General features: G+C 46.3%; 1 protein-coding gene across 2 annotated transcripts in view; it reads right to left on the minus strand.

The window, feature by feature from the left end:
- Positions 1 to 4,094: 4,094 nt before the first annotated feature.
- LOC146425438 (transitional endoplasmic reticulum ATPase) overlaps positions 4,095 to 18,873 on the minus strand; it is a 58,470-nt gene continuing 43,691 nt past the window's right edge. For both annotated transcript variants that reach the window (XM_085041412.1, XM_085041411.1), the window contains 5 exons: positions 16,422 to 16,634; positions 8,109 to 8,417; positions 6,399 to 6,554; positions 5,924 to 6,078; positions 4,095 to 4,537 (listed from right to left, as the gene is read on the minus strand). In XM_085041412.1, coding sequence (XP_084897538.1) covers positions 4,432 to 4,537; positions 5,924 to 6,078; positions 6,399 to 6,554; positions 8,109 to 8,417; positions 16,422 to 16,634 — 939 coding nt within the window. In that variant the 3' untranslated portion in view covers positions 4,095 to 4,431. The remainder of the gene's footprint in view (positions 4,538 to 5,923; positions 6,079 to 6,398; positions 6,555 to 8,108; positions 8,418 to 16,421; positions 16,635 to 18,873) is intronic.

The following is an 18,873-nucleotide window of genomic DNA, read 5'->3' on the forward strand; positions in this document are numbered from 1 at the left end:
CCACTCTGCCTTGTGCCATTTTTTTCCTGGGAAGGGCTCCTACAGAGTGGGAGGCACATTTGACCGACCTTTGTATTCTTCCACTACAGCACCACAGAGAAACCCTCTGGAATATTCTGCCAGGAATCCTTTTTTTTTTTTTTAAGGAGGAATCACTGACTTGAAACAGGGGGTCCTTTTGGACAGGGAAGGAGGGGCAAGCATGGGGTGTCCATCAGGGGCTAGGTGTACAGCTGTATATTGTATTGTATGGGGCAAGGAGGCTGGCTGCTGCCACAGCTCTGGCACAGGTTAAGGAGACCTCATTAGACACTGTTTAATTTATCACCTAGTTTGAATGGCAGGGTATGCCACTGGTTCACTCCACTGGTCCCAGTGGAGTTTGACATAGAGAAACCTGGAGGGAGAAGACAAGTCAGTGCACAGATACAAGCTGCTTTGTTTTTCTCAGTTTTAATGAGACCTGAATGTTTTATAGTAGGGTTGGGGTTTTTTTTGTATTTTTTTAATGTCAGTATTGAGAGAAAAAAATAAAGTATTTTAAAAAATATACCTCCTTGGGGTGTGTTGTGATGGGAGATGCTGGGGCTGTGCTTGCCATGATCTGGGCACAGGCAGCAGGGCCAGGGAAGGGGCTTGTCCCTCACTGGTACCAGGGCAACCCCATGGGGGTTCTGCATCCCCTTAAGGCTCCCAGGATGTGGCTGACACAGGCAGCAGGAGTGAGGGCCAGCTGAGGAGAGTCTATGAATGGTGGGGTGGTAGAGCTGGGGATGAGACAGTGAAGGGGGCTCCTTGCTGGCAGAGAATGCCTGAGGGGGCTGGAGAGATGCTGGTGCTCAGCTCTTGAAAAAGAAAAGGTGGCCCTGGGGCTGGGTAAGAGGCAGCAGCACATGTTGTACCCAGGGACATTCCCCACTGATACCAGGAAAAATGTTTGCCCATAAGGCACCAAGCAAGAGCAGCAGTAAGGGCAAATAGTTTGAACAAAATCCCATGGGCATTATGCTTGGGAGGGGCCTAGGCAGAGGCTGGCCTGGGCAGAGGCTGCCAAACCCCAAATGGGGGACATGGCTCACTGCCCTCTGCTGGCAGGAGCACCCTGCTAAGCCCAGAGACTTGGGGTGCTGCAGGGCTCCAATCTCTTGTGTCAGGGACCAACCTCTAATGTCAATGCCTTGGCTGGGGCAGGAATGCAATCCTCCGTTCTGCATACACCATGGCTAGGCTACACATGGCCCTCTGTGGAGCCTGACTGTAAGGCTGGGGGTAGGGGATGGACACACGACACACAAGGACACGGGGATGTACCTCTGGGGCCACATAGGGAACCCCAGGGGGTATGAGAAGATGCCGACCACTGCAGTGAAGAAAGGGCTTCCCTCAGCTGCTCACCTCACCAATCTTGCTCCATTCAGGACAAACTCCACCTGACAGCATCTTCCTCCCGCCAGCACCTTTGGGGCTGCCCAGTCTCCCTAGCAAGATCCTGGGCAGGGGAGGAGTGTGCTGTGGGAAGGCTCTTGCCCATGCAGCTCCCAGGGGTTTCTGCTGCAGGGGTGGCCCCTGGAAAAGAGCATGGACTGGGGCCAAATACAGTCTGTTGGGCTGCTGGTGGTGGAGGTGCATAGGGGCGAGGGAGACCCTAGCCAAGCTCCCTGACAGATGCAGGTGTTGATTTGGGGGACACCCTCAGCTCCTCAACAGTTTTACACAGCTCCAGTGCAGGGCAGATGCTCTCAGTGCCACTGTGGGTGGTGTGCCCATGAGGAACCATGTCCCAGAGGTGGCAGGGAAAAAAGATGAGGGTTTCCAGCCCTTGTGATGGATTTAATTAGCATTTGCAATTATGAGAGGTAGCAGGGAAGGCTTTGGGGAGCTGGGACACATACACCCTACTCTCCTATACACTGCTTGTCCCAGCCTCCACAGCAGAGATGCCACAGTAGATCTGCTGGGGGCTTGCTGACTGGTCACATCCCCAAACTGGCAGGAAGAAATTTACCCAATACCAAAGCTGAGGAAGACTTTTGGAAGAGTCCTAGAGAGCTCCCAGTAGGGGTGGCTGATTCCTTCCCTGGCTGGAGCTGCCTCTCTTGGGCTTGCACTGATGAACAGGTAGGATACAATGAAAGCCAAGCCAGTACCTGCATCCGCCCTGCTTGGAGGAGCACAGAGCAGCAGAGAAAAGTACAGGCAGGGAAGCAGCCCTGGAGTAAAGGTTTTCAGGTGCCAGTTATCCCCAGAAAGGGAAGTGCCAGCCTGAGAGGGACAGGCCATCCTTAACCCTGCTGCCATAGATGATGGCCAGCATTTTCTCTGAAGGGCAGAAAAGAGGCAGCATAAGGACAGGGCAAGAGTGCTGCTGGCAGGCAGACAGCTCTTAAGCAGGACAGAGGACCTGAGAAGGGGCTACTCCCACTTCCCAGGGGCTTACATGTTCTACCACAGCAGGTGTTTTTTTCACCATTGCTATGCACTAGTCCCCCTTTCATGGATAGTCCCATCCTTCTACCATTTTGAGACAAGACTCTTGCATGTCTCCCCTCTCCCCTAAATATAACCAGGTTGATGAAATCCTCCTAGGTCTGCCAAGCTTTGGGGCTGAAACTCACATTGCTCAGGCCCCACATAACTCCTGCCACAGGGAAGGTGTAGTGGTGGATAATACCACCTCAGGAACTGCTGGGAAGCCGAGTGGTTCCAGTACAGCAGGGCTTCACTGGTGGGAAACATCCTAGTCCGAGTAACATGATAAGTCCCTCCCCAAATTATGTAAATCCCCCTGGCTGTAACCTAACCCCTGACTCCATCCCTCCCTTCTCCCATTGGTTGTGGTGTTCCCCCCGCCTCCTCTCCTCTGATCCCAGGTGATCCCTATATCTAGGGACACGTGGGGTTCTTCTCGCTCTTTCACCCTGGAACCCTCTGGAATAAACTTCTGGAACATCCAGCTGATTGAGCGCTCTGAGTTCTTTGGTAACGCATGAGCTATCCAGCTCTCTGGGTGAGTGAGAATCTGTGCTTTACACCGGCACGGGTGTGAGAAGGGTCTTTCTGTACAGCACCAGAGCAGTGCTGGCTGGAGTGATCTCTCGACAGCCTTAGAGACACTTTCGGTAAACGCAGAGGCCTGATTTCCACCCCTCCTCCCCCCCTGCGTTAGGAAGGTTGCCCTCTTCAGTGTGGCTCAGCCCCAAAAGTCTAGGGCACCCTTCTGCCACACAATCAAGATTTAAACTTTGCAGAAATCCTCAGTTCCTGCACCCTCTCCAAGTCAACAGCACATGACCACTCTGTGCATCTTATGGCCGTTGTCTCAAACAGGCTCTCCCCTTCAGTTCACAGCTGGGTCATATCCAGCATGCCACACTGCTCCTGTGTACATGATGAGACCAGACCCAGGGCTTCTCTCATATAAAACACTGAAGTACAGCAGTACAGTTCAGTTCAGAGAAGGGAAAATAAATCAAGGAGCAAGGCAGCAACCTGTAACCAGAAAGGAAGGATAAGAACTATGATCAGAACCCAACTACAGAGTATGAGGCAAAACAAGGGGCAGGCTAGTATCAGAGAGCTATGCCTGTCATCAGAATCCCAAAAGTATGCATGAAACATTGCAGGGGAAGGGAGGAAATCTCTCCACAGAGCCTGATGAACAGTGCTGCAGCATCCCCTTTCCTAATAGTGGGGTCATGCTGCACCACCAACTTCAGAGACAGCCCAAGAGCCTCCTTGTACCTACCTTCAGGCAGGGCAGATAGAACCAGGATTACTGAAATCTTTTGCTACAGAGGAGCCAAAGCAGCAGAAGACCAGACAGCTCAGGGCTAGCATCAGAGAAACAAGAGATACCTGCCACTAGGCTCTCTTAGTTGGTGCTTCCTGCCAAATTGAAGCAGGGGAGAGACAGACTGCCAAACCAATTTCTTCTGTTAACTTGGGCTAAGAGACATAACGAAGAGCAACTTCAAACACACCAGGGAAGCATACATACAGATGGGCTCTACCAGACTGAGGAGTGCTCAGATAGCACATGAGGCATGGAGTTTACAGGGACAGCACAAACTATACTGCACCAATCACACACAAAGGAGTGTTGTGGCATTTTTATTATTTTTTATCATTTTTGTGGGATTTTTTTTTACAGGCTAGCATTGTATTCTTTACTAAAGCTGCTGATTCTGCCACATAAACTAGAACAGAAATTTCTCAGAAATTAAGTCAGTTCCCCTCCTTGTTAATTCACTGTCTGCCTCCTAACTGAACACCACTCTGGATTTGTGTTTGCTGAAAATACTCCCTGTACAAAGTCTGGTGTGCAGCTACACTGTTCTGACTGAAGAATGAAGAAGCCAAGAGTCCACTGAACATTGGATTTTTTTGCTGTACAATGTGGCCTGATGTGGAGCTGGTCCACCAAGCTGAGAGTTAACCGTAGAGATCATCATCATTGTCTTCACTGTACACATTGCCCCCGCTGCCACCTCCTGTGCCTTGGCTTGGACCGGCGCCGCCCTGGTTGCCTGATGGGAACCTGCATGCAGCAGTGCAGGACAGGAGAGAAGAGATGCTGTTCAAAAGCCTCCTTGCAGCTCAGCACCATCCCCTCCCTCCATGCCAATCCCCAGTGACAAGTAGGATGGGTAGGAGGAATGGGATGAAACCTTACAGCAGATCATGCAAAAGGCTTATACGACTTCTGGCTGTCACTTATCCTGGGTAACCCAAAATGTTATTGTATTCCATATCTATCTGTGCTCAAAGATTGTTACTGTCTCTTTAAGACCCTGCAGCTGGAAATGGAACTGGCGGGGCTGGGGGATGCCTGGGCTTTTTAAGGTCAAGGCATGAAGGCAGAGCTCTCTTGCCTCTTGGCTCTACTGGCAACAGTAGCAACATGAGAAGCTGCATTTCACAATTAAAAACTTTCAGAGTGAATTTTGCCAGTTGGGGTTGGGCCACTGTTCTTTGGTGCTCGGAAGTCCGGTTTTTTTCTCCCCCTCCATCGGAACAGGGACCTGAGAGCAGCACCTACACCAGCAGCTTGGAGGCTGCAGTGCCAACACTGGCTGGATCCAGCTGGCCCAGGAAGAGGCAGAGAGGGAGAGAGAAAAAGCCTGCTGAGCCACCATGAAAGCCTGTGTCAGCTCCCCAGCAACACTGACTCTTTTTGGACAGAAATAGTTTTCCCAGGTTTTGTTTTCCCCTGCTCCTGTTGTTTGTTTGGAGGGGGGGAGCTTTGGAACTGTGGAAGCTTGTTTGCCGTGTTGATTCCTTTGTTCTCTCTCTCAACTGCATGGCCCAGAGAGAGGACTCTCTGCCATTTTGTCATTGTTCCACAGGACAATTAGGGGGACGTCCTCGGCATGTGTGGGCGGAGGTTAAACTGTTTTGCCTTTGTCTCCCCACATGTGGTCGTCTGTGGAGGGCGCCATCTTCAGGGGGGTTACTCCACCATTTTGAGTTTCTCTTTCTTCCTGGGGAGTCTGTCAGATTTAGCATCTTTGTAACTAGTGATTATCACTGTTATTTTATGCCCGTTGCTGTTTCGGTTTTTTAATAAACTGTTATTTTTTCATTTATATCTACTCGTATTCATCTCTCCTTATTGGTATTAAGGGATTATTTAAAGCTATACGGGGAGGTAACTCATTTTAGAGTGTCCCTCTTAAATTGTCTTAAACCAAGACACTTGTGTTAAAGGAAAAAGGGTTGTTTGACTTCAGGAGCACTAACAGCAGCTACAACCAACCTGCAGCACAGCCTACACCTGCCACACACTCAGCTTGCTGGTGTATATGCTGAGGAGAATGGGAAAATGCAGTGGAAGAGGGAATTTGTTACCCGGAATCCAGCGGAAAGCTGCCTCAACATTTTTTTTTTGGGGCTAACTGAGCCACACTGCCCTTCCCATGGTTACCTGAAGCTGCCAAAGCCACGGCTCTGCTGTAGGGTCTGTGCAAACATCTCGTATTTCCTGATGTCGTTATCACTGACAGAGCGGCGAGCAAAGCGCATGGCCTCCTCAAAGTGATCCCTGCGGATCTCGGGAACTGGATCATCCTCCTCTACCTCCTGCAGCAGGAAAGCGGGACCAGGTGAACTGCATGCCCAAGCTCTGTGGCCCAACAGTCACCCACAGCCTCCCGCTAGATCAGGAGGCTCCAACACCCACCAAAGTTGGAGCTGGAGAGAGACACTGTGGCAGACTAAGTCAGGGCTGCAGCAGGGGCCGGCCTTCAGAGCAATGCTGACAGTGAGGTACCCCAGGAGGGCCTCATGCTCCCATTCTATGCTCTGTGTTGAGACCCTATTCATCTCCACCTAAGAATTATGAACAGGAATGCATCCTGCCTCACCCACAGGCAGAGGTGGGCTGCCTGTGTCCCACTCACCATGGCAGAAGGGTTGGTCTGCCTCTCACGCTCTCGCCTGATCTCACTCTCGATGGATTCACGGATGGCCAGTTTGCAGGCACGTTGGCAAATTTCTGTCAGGTCAGCCCCCGAAAAGCCATTGGTCATCTTGGCTAGGAAATCCAGGTCAACATCCTAGTGGAAAAAAACCCCAAACAAAACAACAATAACAACAACAACAACAACAACAAAACAAACAAAAAACAACCCCCAAGAGAGGACTGTCCTTTATACCTTACACCCTCAGGTGACAAAAATGTGTCTTTAGGTCCCATGGTATAAAGGTGCTGCCTTAACTTTGGCCAATTTTGAAAAGATGAGCTGTTAAAGCTCTTGGTTTTGGGAAAAGCTAACCACATATAAAGGCAGGCCATACTCCCCACACACCCAGCAAGACTCTGGGAAGCAGCTGTAAATCACAGAATGGTTTGGGTTGGAAGGGACCTCAAAGATCATCTAGTTCCAACCCTCCTGCCATGAGCAGGGACACCTTCCACTAGACCAGGTTGCTCAGAGCCCTATCCAGCCTGGCTTGGAACACTTCCAGGGATGGGGTGTCCACAACTTCTCTGGACAACCTGTGTCAGGGCCTCACCGTCTTCACCACCCTCACAGTAAAAATTTTCTTCGCAGTATCCCATCTAACTCTGCCCTCTGTCAGTGTGAAGCCCTTCACCCTTGTCCCATCACTACATATTCTGACAAAGAATCCCTCCCCATCTTTCCTGTAAGCCCCCTTTAGGTACTGGAAGGCTGCAATGAAGTCTCCCCAGATCCTTTTCTTTTCCAGGCTGAACAGCCTCAGGTCTCTCAGTCTGTCTTCATAGCAGAGGAGCTCCAGCCCCCTGAGTATCTTCATGGCCTCCTCTGGACTCGCTCCAACAGGTCCATGTCCTTCCTATGCTGGGGGCCCCAAGAGCTGGACACAGTACTCCAGGTGGGATCTCATAAGAGTAGAGGGGATAAATGCCTCTGCATTGTTCACCCTCAAGAAGAGGCAGGTTCACTTGTGGATTTAGGATATGATTTACTCAGGTCTCAGCATTAGGAGTCAAATGAAACACTGTCAAGACTAGAAATAGGAATGACACACAGGCAGACCAAGACAACCAACCTCTTTGGTTGTAGTAGTAAGGAGTAGTACTGCAACCTCCTTTGAAGCTTTGAAGCTTTCCTTCCCAACAGCACCTAAAAAGGTAAGCTTGGCATAAAATAGCTTGAGCTCTCACTTGACGTCTGCTTTTCTCTGATTAACTATCAGTTTCATTATTGCCTGTTCCCCAGGCAAGGAACATAGCTCTTGCCTATGATAAGAGTTCAGCAACAATTAACTTCAGTAGTTTCTCTTCAACTTCCATTTCCCACACGTTTTCTACATTTACTTTTCTTTCAGAGTACAAGAATCTTTTCCATCTTGCCATAACAGGCTTTCCTATTCCCACACTGTGGGCAGAACTCCACCATGTGACAAAGACCTGCTGTGCTTACACACCAACACTTAGCTTAATTAATACCTAGTCTCAGAGTTTAAGCCTCCCCCTACCTCTTCACTTCCATCCTTCAGGGACTGAAGGTTTCCCAGCTCTGGATTGCATGGAGCAGTCGCCCTCTGCTCTATCCCCAGCTTGTGAGGAGTATGTGCAGCCTACAGCAAAGCAAAGCCAGACACAGTCAAAGCACACATCCTACCTTGGCAACTGGTGATTTCCTCAGATTGGCCTTAAGAATTGCAACCCGGGACTTCTCGTCGGGCAGGGGGATGTAGATGAGCTGATCCAGGCGGCCAGGGCGCAGGATGGCTGGGTCAATGATGTCTGGCCTGTTGGTGGCACCGATGATGAAGACATTTTTCTTGGTGGACATGCCGTCCATCTCAGTCAGGATCTGGTTGATGACACGATCTGCAGCACCGCCGCCGTCGCCAATATTCCCACCTCGGGCCTTGGCAATGGAGTCCAGCTCATCAAAGAAGAGCACACATGGGGCTGCTTGGCGAGCCTGCAGAAAGCAAATGGGAACATTTACTCCATGTTAATACCACTATGCAAGGAGCACACTGACTTCACACTAAGCCTATCCTACAATTAAAGCAGCTTAGAGGAGTACACCAGAGCTCTGCTGCCACAAGGACAGCTTGGAGGAGTTGCTATGGAACAGTCTCCTGCCACAAAACTACTCAGTTAAATTCTCCTGAACAACAAGCTGCATTTCCCCAAAGCTAAGAGCACTGTGAACCAGGCAGAAGGGTGGTAACTCCAATGCCTAGAGGAAAAGCTGGAGCCAATTTGCCTGGACCAGAACTCTCCCTCCAGGATCTGGGGACATCAACTGGTTATTTAGGCACTTGAGTATCAGCAGGTAAGAAATATCAAATGAAAGGGGGAAATCCAATCTGTCTTCAGCTACCTAATATGTAGAGTTATAGGGAAAAGGGAGCTATATCCTTCTTCAAAATGCACAACAAAAGGGACCGGAGACACAAATGGCTGCAAAGAAAATTCCAGTTAGAAATAAAGGGGAAAAAAATTCTTCACAATGAGAGAGTTCAAACACTAGCACAAGGCCCAGAGAGGTCAGGGATTCTCCATCCTTAGCATATGTTCAGAACACAAGGCCCTGAGCAATCTGATTGAGTTTTCAAGCTACCTCCCTGCTCTGGACAAACAGCTGGACCAGACAGCCTCTGAGGCTCCCTCACAACCTAAATTTTTCCCTCTTACTTTCTTTCCAACTTTACTCATTCACCACCTTCCCTGACCACAGGAGTGAGAATTCCCAAGATAATCCATGCAGTTAACCTCCTGGGACAGGAGGTCACACTATGTATGGGGAAACTGAGCAGTGGAAGTGAGCTCCTTTGCAAGCCATATGTTGCAGATAGGAAAAGCCTTACAGAATGAGGGCCTTATTTCCCTTGTAAAACTCTTGCTCACTTCTGTTACTTCGGCTAACTAGAGAAGCATTCTGGGAATGACTCATCTAAACTAGAGGTGAAAAACAAGTTACATAATTGTAAAACAATTATTAGAACCAATGAGTCCTTACGCTGTGATGCTGGTGGTTGGTTATACCTGACGCGTGTTCCTATCGTGGTTTATGGTGGTTGGTTTAACACATTTGTTGTGCCTCACAAGAATGTAAACTCTTAAAAAGTTAACAGTTTAAAAACCCTGGACTTTTGCAATAAAGCGCTTTGGCCACACAAATGCTAAGAGGAATTGCTGTCACTCATCCATTACAACGGGAACCTGACACGCTACAACTGGTGCCTGAACTTGGGAATTTCAGATGCAGCGAGAAGGAAGACTACGATCGGTAACGGAGCCTTGCTGAACCAGGGAGAGGATCGATCGCTGACTTCAACTAAAGGATTCAGAATTTGCTTGCATATCACCTTAAAGGTGAGCAGCGGGAAACATCAAGGGACGAAAAATGTCCCTCAAGCCCAAAGAGAGGCTCTTGCATCAGCAGAATAGACATTTCAAATACTAGGCTGATTGCCTGGCTGCACTGGGTGTCCATGTATTTGGAAGATTCCCCTCCTACTGGTACTTTTCAATCAGTTGCCTAGGGAGCAGTAAGACAGATTAGAGGACCTTCAAACCCCAACAGGGGACCTGCTTGGTGAACCACGATCCGGCAGAGGGCAAATTGCTGGCTCAGCCTACAAATTTAGGTCAGACTGTGAGTATCATGGTCCCGGGAGGCGTCTCAAAGCATCGGTGCAGTTTAAAAGTATTGCAACATATTCTCCACATTGGATCACCTTTTATTATTCTTTACGAAACTCTGTAACTGTTTTTTAATGAGAAAAGCCTTGATGTTAACATCCCTCCTCCCGGGGGCTGCTCAATGGGTCAGGGCTTTGTGGTTACAACAGTGCCGTTGCTTCTCCCCCACCTCCCCTCCCTCCTCTCCCCACAGCTGTTGTGAACTCCCTTGAACACGCAGCAATGCAGTGCTGGAATGAAACTCCTCCGGGGAGCAGCGAGAGAACGGGGCCCCTCCCAAGCATCGCCCATCGAAGGGGTGCGGGGCTGCTACTCATTCTCTGTGTCTCTGCAGCAAGCGTGTGTCCCCCGATCCAGCTGCCTGGCTCAGGACATTGTCCTCCAGGAAGGCAAGAAAAGCTGTCCAGAAGTGGTGGCCAGACCAGAAGCGGCGGCCCTCAGCACGGGTGGGCCCCGCCGCTTTTTCCCCCCGTCTTTCCCCCATGCGGCCCCCCTGGATTGGTTCTCACTTTCCCAGCTGCAGAAAGCAGTGGCAGGCAGGTGCTGGCGGCAGACGCGGGCACCTGCGCTGCATGGGGGAAGTGGGGGGGAGCCCCATGGGGCTCCTCCAGGCTGGCACAGTTTGATTTGTGAATGTATTTTCAGAGTACCTTTTTAATTAGTGCAACTGAGTTGTATTTTGAATTTGTTTCCACTTTTCACAACAAGAAAGCATTGCAGCAAGATAATTGGACTAACAATGATGATAACAACTTGGTTAATGAGAAAGTTGGGCAGGGGGTCAGATTTGTTGCTGAGTAGTTTTGAAAATGTTTTATATTAAGATGTTCATGGAGTCTCAGCCAGATGTAGATTGTTTAAGTCAGTTTAACCTTTTTCAATATATTTTATCTCAACTCTACAGAATTGGTATATGAGTCACTACAATCTGCCATATTTGCAGCCTTTATAGTGGATAAACCTCGGCTCCTCTTCCCTCCCTCTTCTCACTGGATTTCACTACGACAGAGTATTTCTCCTGAAGAACCCATATTTTGTATACTTTGTCTCTTCTCTGAGGTTACATATTACAATACCTTTTAATCCAGATCTCTGAAGGGAAAACCCAATTTTTTTTTCTCTAAGACTGTCCCAGAAATTAAGACTTTTCCTCTGCCTGCAGACTACTAGCATTTGCTCTTCCAAATAAGGACTGCATGAGTGTTGGATTGAGAAGTCAGTTCTTCAATTGGCAAGTTCAATGGATGTACCTGAAGTATTTAATTTGAACAAATTTATGTTCTGCTCAGTTTTACATATATATTACATCAGCTTTATTGTGATGTGCAAATTGAGGCTATAATGTCATCCAACTCTGATAAAACCGAGGCATCAACGTTAAAACCATAGGGTAGAATTTATTTTTTCCATAGTACCCCAGTAGTTCACAGAGCTGAGTTGGCACCTGTCCACCAAAATGTTCAGAGGATGGCTCGGACTCCAGCTGTGTGACCTTGAGATGCCTAAGCTACTTAAGACGAACCAAACAGTACAAAAATTATTGCAGGCAGCACACATAACTTCTTCTATTAGTCCCTGGAATACACCTATTTTTTGTGATCCCATAAGGAATCTGCAGAGTAGCATAATTTTCAGGCTATATCCTCAGAGCATCATTTATCCTTATGTGCATAATATCTTGGCTTATGGACAGGCTTGGTGTCTTAATCTTACTCAGTATGGATGCAAGTAGCCCCTGACATATTCGGGAGATCCCTCCTTGGAATATTTAGAGTGAATATTAACTGGACAAGATGTAAAGCCGTAGCAATTAACTTTAAAGCCTAATGTCAAAACATTGAATGATTTACAAAAGTTACTGGGAGCAATTAACTGTGTAAGGCCCATGCTAGGCTTAACCCCATGTATGTTATCTGCAGAAGCTTTTCGGGAATTAGATATAATTAGCTCATGGTTCTCTACTGTAAAAACAGACAGCGTAGTGCCAGCTTTACCTGTTCGCTTGTACAGCTTTAATAAGACAATTTAAATGTGAATGTTTTCCTATGAAGAAAAGTGATAGCATTTCAAACTAGTACAGCTATTCAGTGATTCAAGTGTACTTGTTCTTCCTTGACACAGATTGCAGTTGAACTTAATATCAAAGCAGTTTAAGTACAGTGATGGGCCAGATAAGTGACTAAATGCGACACCAGCTTACAGAAAAACTCACAGAAACTGTGCCTTTGTGGCTGCTTATATACATGCCTCAGTCTTACCCATCTACTGGACTCACAAAGTTACATGTGCAAAAATCATGGCAGTATTATATGATTATGTCCCTGATGTTTTGTTTTTAAGTATTTATATCTCAAACCTATTGTAATGATAATCACAGGAAGCTGTCTTACCATCTGCGATTTGAGCAGGTTTTAAATGCAATTAGCCAAGATATACGATGTTATTATTTCTCTGAGTAACGCTGTACTTTGAAAAAAAACTGGCAAACTTATGCTTAACATTAGAAAACTATTGACCGTGAAACAGACATTTTCAATACTATTTATAGTTAGGATAGGTTAGTCCCAAAACCAATTTATGTACAATCATGACGTATTTGCCACACCTTTAAAATCTTTCCAGTTAAACCAGCAGAAATTCAACCCTCTAGAGTTCCATGTTGCTGCTATTTTATTTACAACTCAGTTGTTTGCTTGCATATTGTTCGCTTAACTGTTGTATGACAAATTTTCAGTAGTTTTCTTGTAATGATGGAGTCAAAATGAGTTAAATTCTATTCTAGCTAAAATTTTTAAAGGAACACTCTCACCTTTGAATCTAGTTCTGTTAGATTTAAGGCTCAACCCTGCGCCCACTGAAAAGATGCAAAGGCATCCAAAGTGACTGCTTTACTGAATTCAATAGAATTTTTTTCACAGGTGTACCTTGAAAGGACTCTTTATGTCTGTGTGCATGCGAGTGTGAAAGTGCTGCAGCAAGTATACAAGGAATGTTGTTCTAGCTTCTTAAGTATTTTAAATTTGTAAGTTAGGTCTGTAAGTGAGTTACTATTGTGTTATAGCAAATTCTATATGAATCAATTGGGAAATGGTTTACTCTAAGTTATCTGTTAAGTGCCATTAAGTGTTCAGTGCCATTGAAGTTAAATTCTGTTAAATTTAAGTGATGTTAAATTTAAGGTCTGTTGTTTCTAAGCTCTGTTAAGTTTGAGTTCAATTAAGGTTAAGTCTGTTGAATTTAAGTGTTGTTCAGTTTAACAGTTAATTAATTTTCAGGTCTGTTAATTTTAAGTTTTATTAAGATTAATTTCTGTTAAGTTTCATTGATGTTAACTTTAGGTTCTGTTCGGTTTACATTCTGTTACATTTAAGTGATTTAAAGTTTGAGTGAAGTTCTGTTGAAATATGCTCATTTAAATCAAAAAATACAGTTCTTTTGCCATAGAGATAAGATGGAGCCAAGTGGAACATTCATGATGGAGAATCGGTAAGCAACTGTTTAAGAACATAAGCTGATAAGTTGCATACAAATATGTGACAATGCGGTGTATTGGATCCTTAGTTTCATCAAAATTCTATTGGTCTATATGTTCTACATTGATTAATCAAGATGACTATTCATAACAGTCTTTGCATTTTTATCTTCCATAGGTAACACAGAAGAATGAGTAACAATTTCAAATTATGGATATTATTAATTGTAAGATGCTTAGTGCTTTCTTTCTTGCTTTTTTTTTTGCTTTATTGTCATATATGCATAGATGTGTGGAAAAATATAATCTTGGCTTTTTAGAACAGTTACTGTTACTGTATTAACAATTCTGGATATGTTGTTAATGAATTGACCTGAATTCACTGAGCTTTTATAGAGGGCATTATCCAGAAGATATTATTTGATGTTACACGTATGCATTCCTTTAGTTATTAGCAGTCTGATCATGGTACCATTGATTACTTAGTTAAAATTAAATTACAATGCCAGCTGCTTTAGAAACTTCCACATAACTTTGTGTAGTTATCTGCAAGAAGTGTATCATTTTAAGAGACTTTCCCAATTGATATTAATAGAGGCTTGTTTGCAGGATATTTTAGGGAAACCCTCCCAGTTGAAGCCTAGGCTCTGGCCAAGCCCTGGCCCTGGCTGGTCAGGAAGTATGCCATCAGACCCAGGTGTTTCTGCACTAAAAATGTGATCGAGTCACTTCGACTTGCTGATTTGGGCTTATGAAAGCTGGACCCCCTTCAAGGTAAACTTGGAAACCTTGTCTGGGAAAGGCTCTCCAGGTCCTGCCTGTGAAATGGGGCTCCCCAGCGATTGAAGACTCTGGGTGATAGTAGAGTGTTTAGGCAACTGATGATGTATCTTCCTAAATCACTATCCTTTCTTTCATGTACCGATGATTGCATGTATGACCTTGATTATTTTTGTTCATTACTAGATCTGAGTACATAGTAAGCTTCTTGTTTTATCCCATGTATTGTTTTACCTTTGTGTTGTTTTCATGTTCATACTCAGAGAAGTGCATGATGCCAAAAACAAAAAGGAGGGGTATGGCTCCTCAAGAACAATTAGATAATGCAATATTTACACTAAATTTTTCAAATGCAGATCATCAGTTTTGATTCCCAACAGAGTAATACTGTTCTAAAGGTCTGCACACACAGAACCAATTTCCAAAAGTTTTATGTTAGGATCCACAATTGGGTGAGCAATGGCAAGGACCAGATGATTTACTAACCTGGGGAAGAGGGTATGCATGTGTTCTATCGCCAACAGGTCCAAAGCAGTTACCTGCTCTTCTGGTAAAACTGTACCATGAGTCCAAAAGACCAGTCCAACAACTCAACACCCCAGCTAAAGACACGACACCAGCTATCAGCATGCGGGTGAACCCAGAGATAACATGGAGGATGTTGAAGCAACTACAACAAAGAACTGAAATCCTGATGCATGGTGTAGCAGCAGCACCAGCCCCAGAGAACACCTTCCTGGCCTACCTAGCTAGTAACAGTGTGGCAAAATGTAATAGGGCTTGTGTCAAGTACAAGCAAGACTTGTGTTAGCTGAACAAGATGAACATAGGCCGCAGTACAGCCCTGGAAAGGTGCCATGAGAAAGAGATCTGAAAGGCACAGCTGTGCCTCTGGGCTATGAGAGAATGTCATGAGAAAGATGAGGAGGAACTGAGGAGGATCCATGAATGTGTGAGAGTGGAATGCAATAAAATGTAAACTGTAACTTGTGTGATTAATGAATAGATTAGTAATCAATAATATAAGCACTGTAACAGTATATAAACCGCACACGCAACAAAATAAATGGAGCTTGCTTTATATCTCACATTGAGACTGCCGCTCGCTCTCTCTCGCCGTAAATTCCAACGTCATAACAGTACTGTAAAAATTCTGTGACGTCTGGACAAGCATCGATCGCCTCTGAGGAGACGAGGCCCAGTGAAGCTTACAGAGGCAGCCTGCCAACAGAGAACTTGTGTCCCACTGCACCCACCATCATACTGTTGTGTTCCTGCTGACCTTCTTCAATTATTTCCTGATCCATGCTTCCAGAAAGACATTCAGTAACATCAAAGTCATCATTTCCAGATAATGGACCTCTCCCCTGCCTAAACAGCACGACCCCTGAGCTCTGGCCATATGAGCTCTGGAACAGTAACCACTTATTTCCAACTGCAGAAGAAGCAACTCCCATCCTGGGGACATTGGGCACCATCCTTTGGGTTTTACATACTGTGGGTCTCTTTGTTAGTGGCATGGTTGTTTTTGATGGGTTTTTATTGATTGTAATCTGTATCCCATGTATTTTATCCTGTGCCCAGCAGATGATCAGTAATAGTCTTGGTAAGATAATGGCTTTACAGGTGCAGACTGTTTTAGCATTAGAGTATATGAACACTTCGCACAAAAAACAAAAAAGGGGGAGATGTTGAGGATAGGAAAAGCCTTACAGAATGAGGGCCTTATTTCCCTTGTAAAACTCAATATCTATGCCATCCCAATGCTAGCCTCACTGCTAAGACACTGGGGCATTTATAATCCTGTAACAACAGATACAAATTGCAGTAGGAGAAAACCATCTAAATAGCTATATTGCCAAAGAGAATTGATACCCTAACATCAGGAAAGCAGCTTCTGTTCTCAGTGCAAGCAGGAAAAACAAAACACACAAACAAGAAGCAGGCCAGTAAGACAGGTGCAGTAGAGGGTTTGGGAGTACCTCAGCACAAACATAGCACAAGGAGTAGAACACTTACTTTGTCAAAGATCTCGCGCACGTTGGCTTCAGACTCGCCAAACCACATGGTGAGCAATTCAGGCCCCTTGATGGAAATGAAGTTTGCCTGGCATTCATTAGCAATGGCTTTGGCCAGGAGCGTCTTACCACAACCAGGTGGCCCATAGAAAAGAACCCCTTTTGATGGGGTCATGCCAAATTTGAGGAACTTGTCTGGGTGTTCCACAGGATACTGAAAGAGAACAAAACAAATAAATAAAAACCTCTCATGATGAGCCAGAACAGGACTTTATCTTAGAATCACATAATTGTTTGGGTTGGAAGGGACCTTCAAAAATCATCTAGTCCATGGGCAGGGACACCTTCCACTAGACCAGTTTTGTTTCTGCTCCTACCAGAAGCACTACCTGACATGACTTGTGCAAAGCATTTGACACTGCCCTGTATGACATCCTGGTCTCTAAACTATAACAATGGGGATTTGATGGGTGGACCACTCAGTGGATAAGGAATTGGCTGGATGGTTACACTCAAAGAGTTGTGGTCAACAGCTCGATGTCCAAGTGAAGACCAGTGACAAGTGGTGTCCTCAGGGGTCAGTGTTGGGACAGGCACTATTTAACATCTGTGTCAGTGACATGGACAGTGGGATTGAGTGCACCTTCGGCAAGTTTGTCAATGACACTGAGCTGTGTGGTGCGGTCAACATGCTGGAGGGAAGGAATGTCATCCAGAGGGACCTGTACAGGCTTGAGAGGTGGGTCTGTGCAAACCTCATGAAGTTGAACAAGGCCAAGTGCAAGGTCCTGCACCTGGGTTGGGGCAATCCCAAGCACAAGTACAGGCTGGGCAGAGAATGGATTGAGAGTAGCCCTGCCAAGAAGGACTTGGGGGTGGTGGTTAATGAGAAGCTCAACATGAGCCAGCAATCTGCACTTGCAGCCCAGAAACCAACTGTGTTCTGGGCTGCATCAAAGCATGGCTAGCAGGTTGAGGGAGCAAACAGCTGTTGTGCAGGCATATCCTGCAGCAGAGCAGGAGATTGCAGCAAACAGTGAGTTTCTAAAGCCAGGGTAATCCCAGGAGAGCATCAAGACCCATGTGGAACTTGCACAAGAGCAGCTGACTCATCATGGGAAGGGCCAGGAGTGATGGCAGCTGATTTAAGCTCAGTCTACCTGTCACTCACAGAGGTGAACAGCTCAGGTGCAGGAGCCTCCAGGGAGCATGAGTGACCAGGAGCACAGCAGAGGGAGTAAACAGGACATGGCATGTCAGCCAAGGTGGGGCACAGCAGTTTGCACTGCAGTTGACAAACAAGGAAGGGCTCCTCTCCATAGGAGGGCCAACACAGTAGCAGTACCAGAGAGCAGCAAATAGGAGCAGCAGTTAACGCCAAGGGGAAAAGGAAGCCCCTTCTTTCCCAGTCTTAGTAGTGTGAGCTCCCAACGTTATGGTGATTACACGCTGTAGAGCTCATTCCCCAGTGGCTGTTGGAGTTGTGGCACCAGTGACAGACCTTCAGACAGTAGATGTAGCCCTGCAGGCCTCTGGTTGTAAGCTGTAAGGAGTGCCTGATGCCTGTCTGGGAAGCTGGGGCTGAGTCATCTCTGCAGAAGGCATGTCCCTGTCAAGGAGCTATGTCGCCAGGTCAAGGAGTTACGTGAGGAAATAAGCAGACTGCACAGCATTCATGAAGATGAGAAAGAGATAGACAGGTGTCTTGAGGCGATGTTGTGATAATCCTGTATTCCCTATCGTTTGCTTATATGCTCAGAAATGTGGTCCTGCAGCTTTAAGTGCATTCAGCAGCTGGGAGAAGTGTGGGTTGTTTTGAAACTCTCCCCCAGGCTTCTCCGCTGGGAAGTGAGGGGAAAGAAAGGACATTCCTTTGTCTGGCTGCTGCCGCTGCTGTTTGGGCTGCTAGCTTTTTTTCCCTGGGATTGCTTCTTTATCGTCTCCTTTTGGACCCCTTTTTTTGATTTGCTTTCTTGCCCGGAAAACCCGAGGAGCCCCCGGAGGATGGTAGACAAGAATCCTCCAGGGAGCTACTGGAGCAACTCTGCCCAGTCCCCCAGGGGACCCCTGGAGAGGGGAAGCTACGTCTGAAGAAAAGTACACTAAAGTTCACCAATTACTCAGGTTTAAAACCTCCTTTTCCCTGTTTTCCCCTTCCCCTGTGCCTTGCAGGGCACTCTGCGTGTTCTGCTAAATAAATAGGTTTTTTTTCACTTTCATCTAAGAAATTCTGTTGGGGGGGAGGGGCAGAAGCCCTTAGCTTTTGGGGAAGTATTTGTTTGGAGCGCTTTCCACCTAGAGAAATTTGTCTCTAATCTGAAACAATATCTGGCGCCCAACTTAAAGTGGCTTGACAAACTTGGTGCCCACCTTGTGTGGGGCTAGAGAAAGTGAAAAAAGAAAAAAAACCCTAATAATTACATTCTGGTTTTAAATGCTTTGTATTGGATTAC

This window comes from Lichenostomus cassidix, chromosome W (assembly GCF_008360975.1).
Source record: "Lichenostomus cassidix isolate B80296 chromosome W, HeHo_3.0, whole genome shotgun sequence".
Lineage (NCBI taxonomy): Eukaryota > Metazoa > Chordata > Aves > Passeriformes > Meliphagidae > Lichenostomus > Lichenostomus cassidix.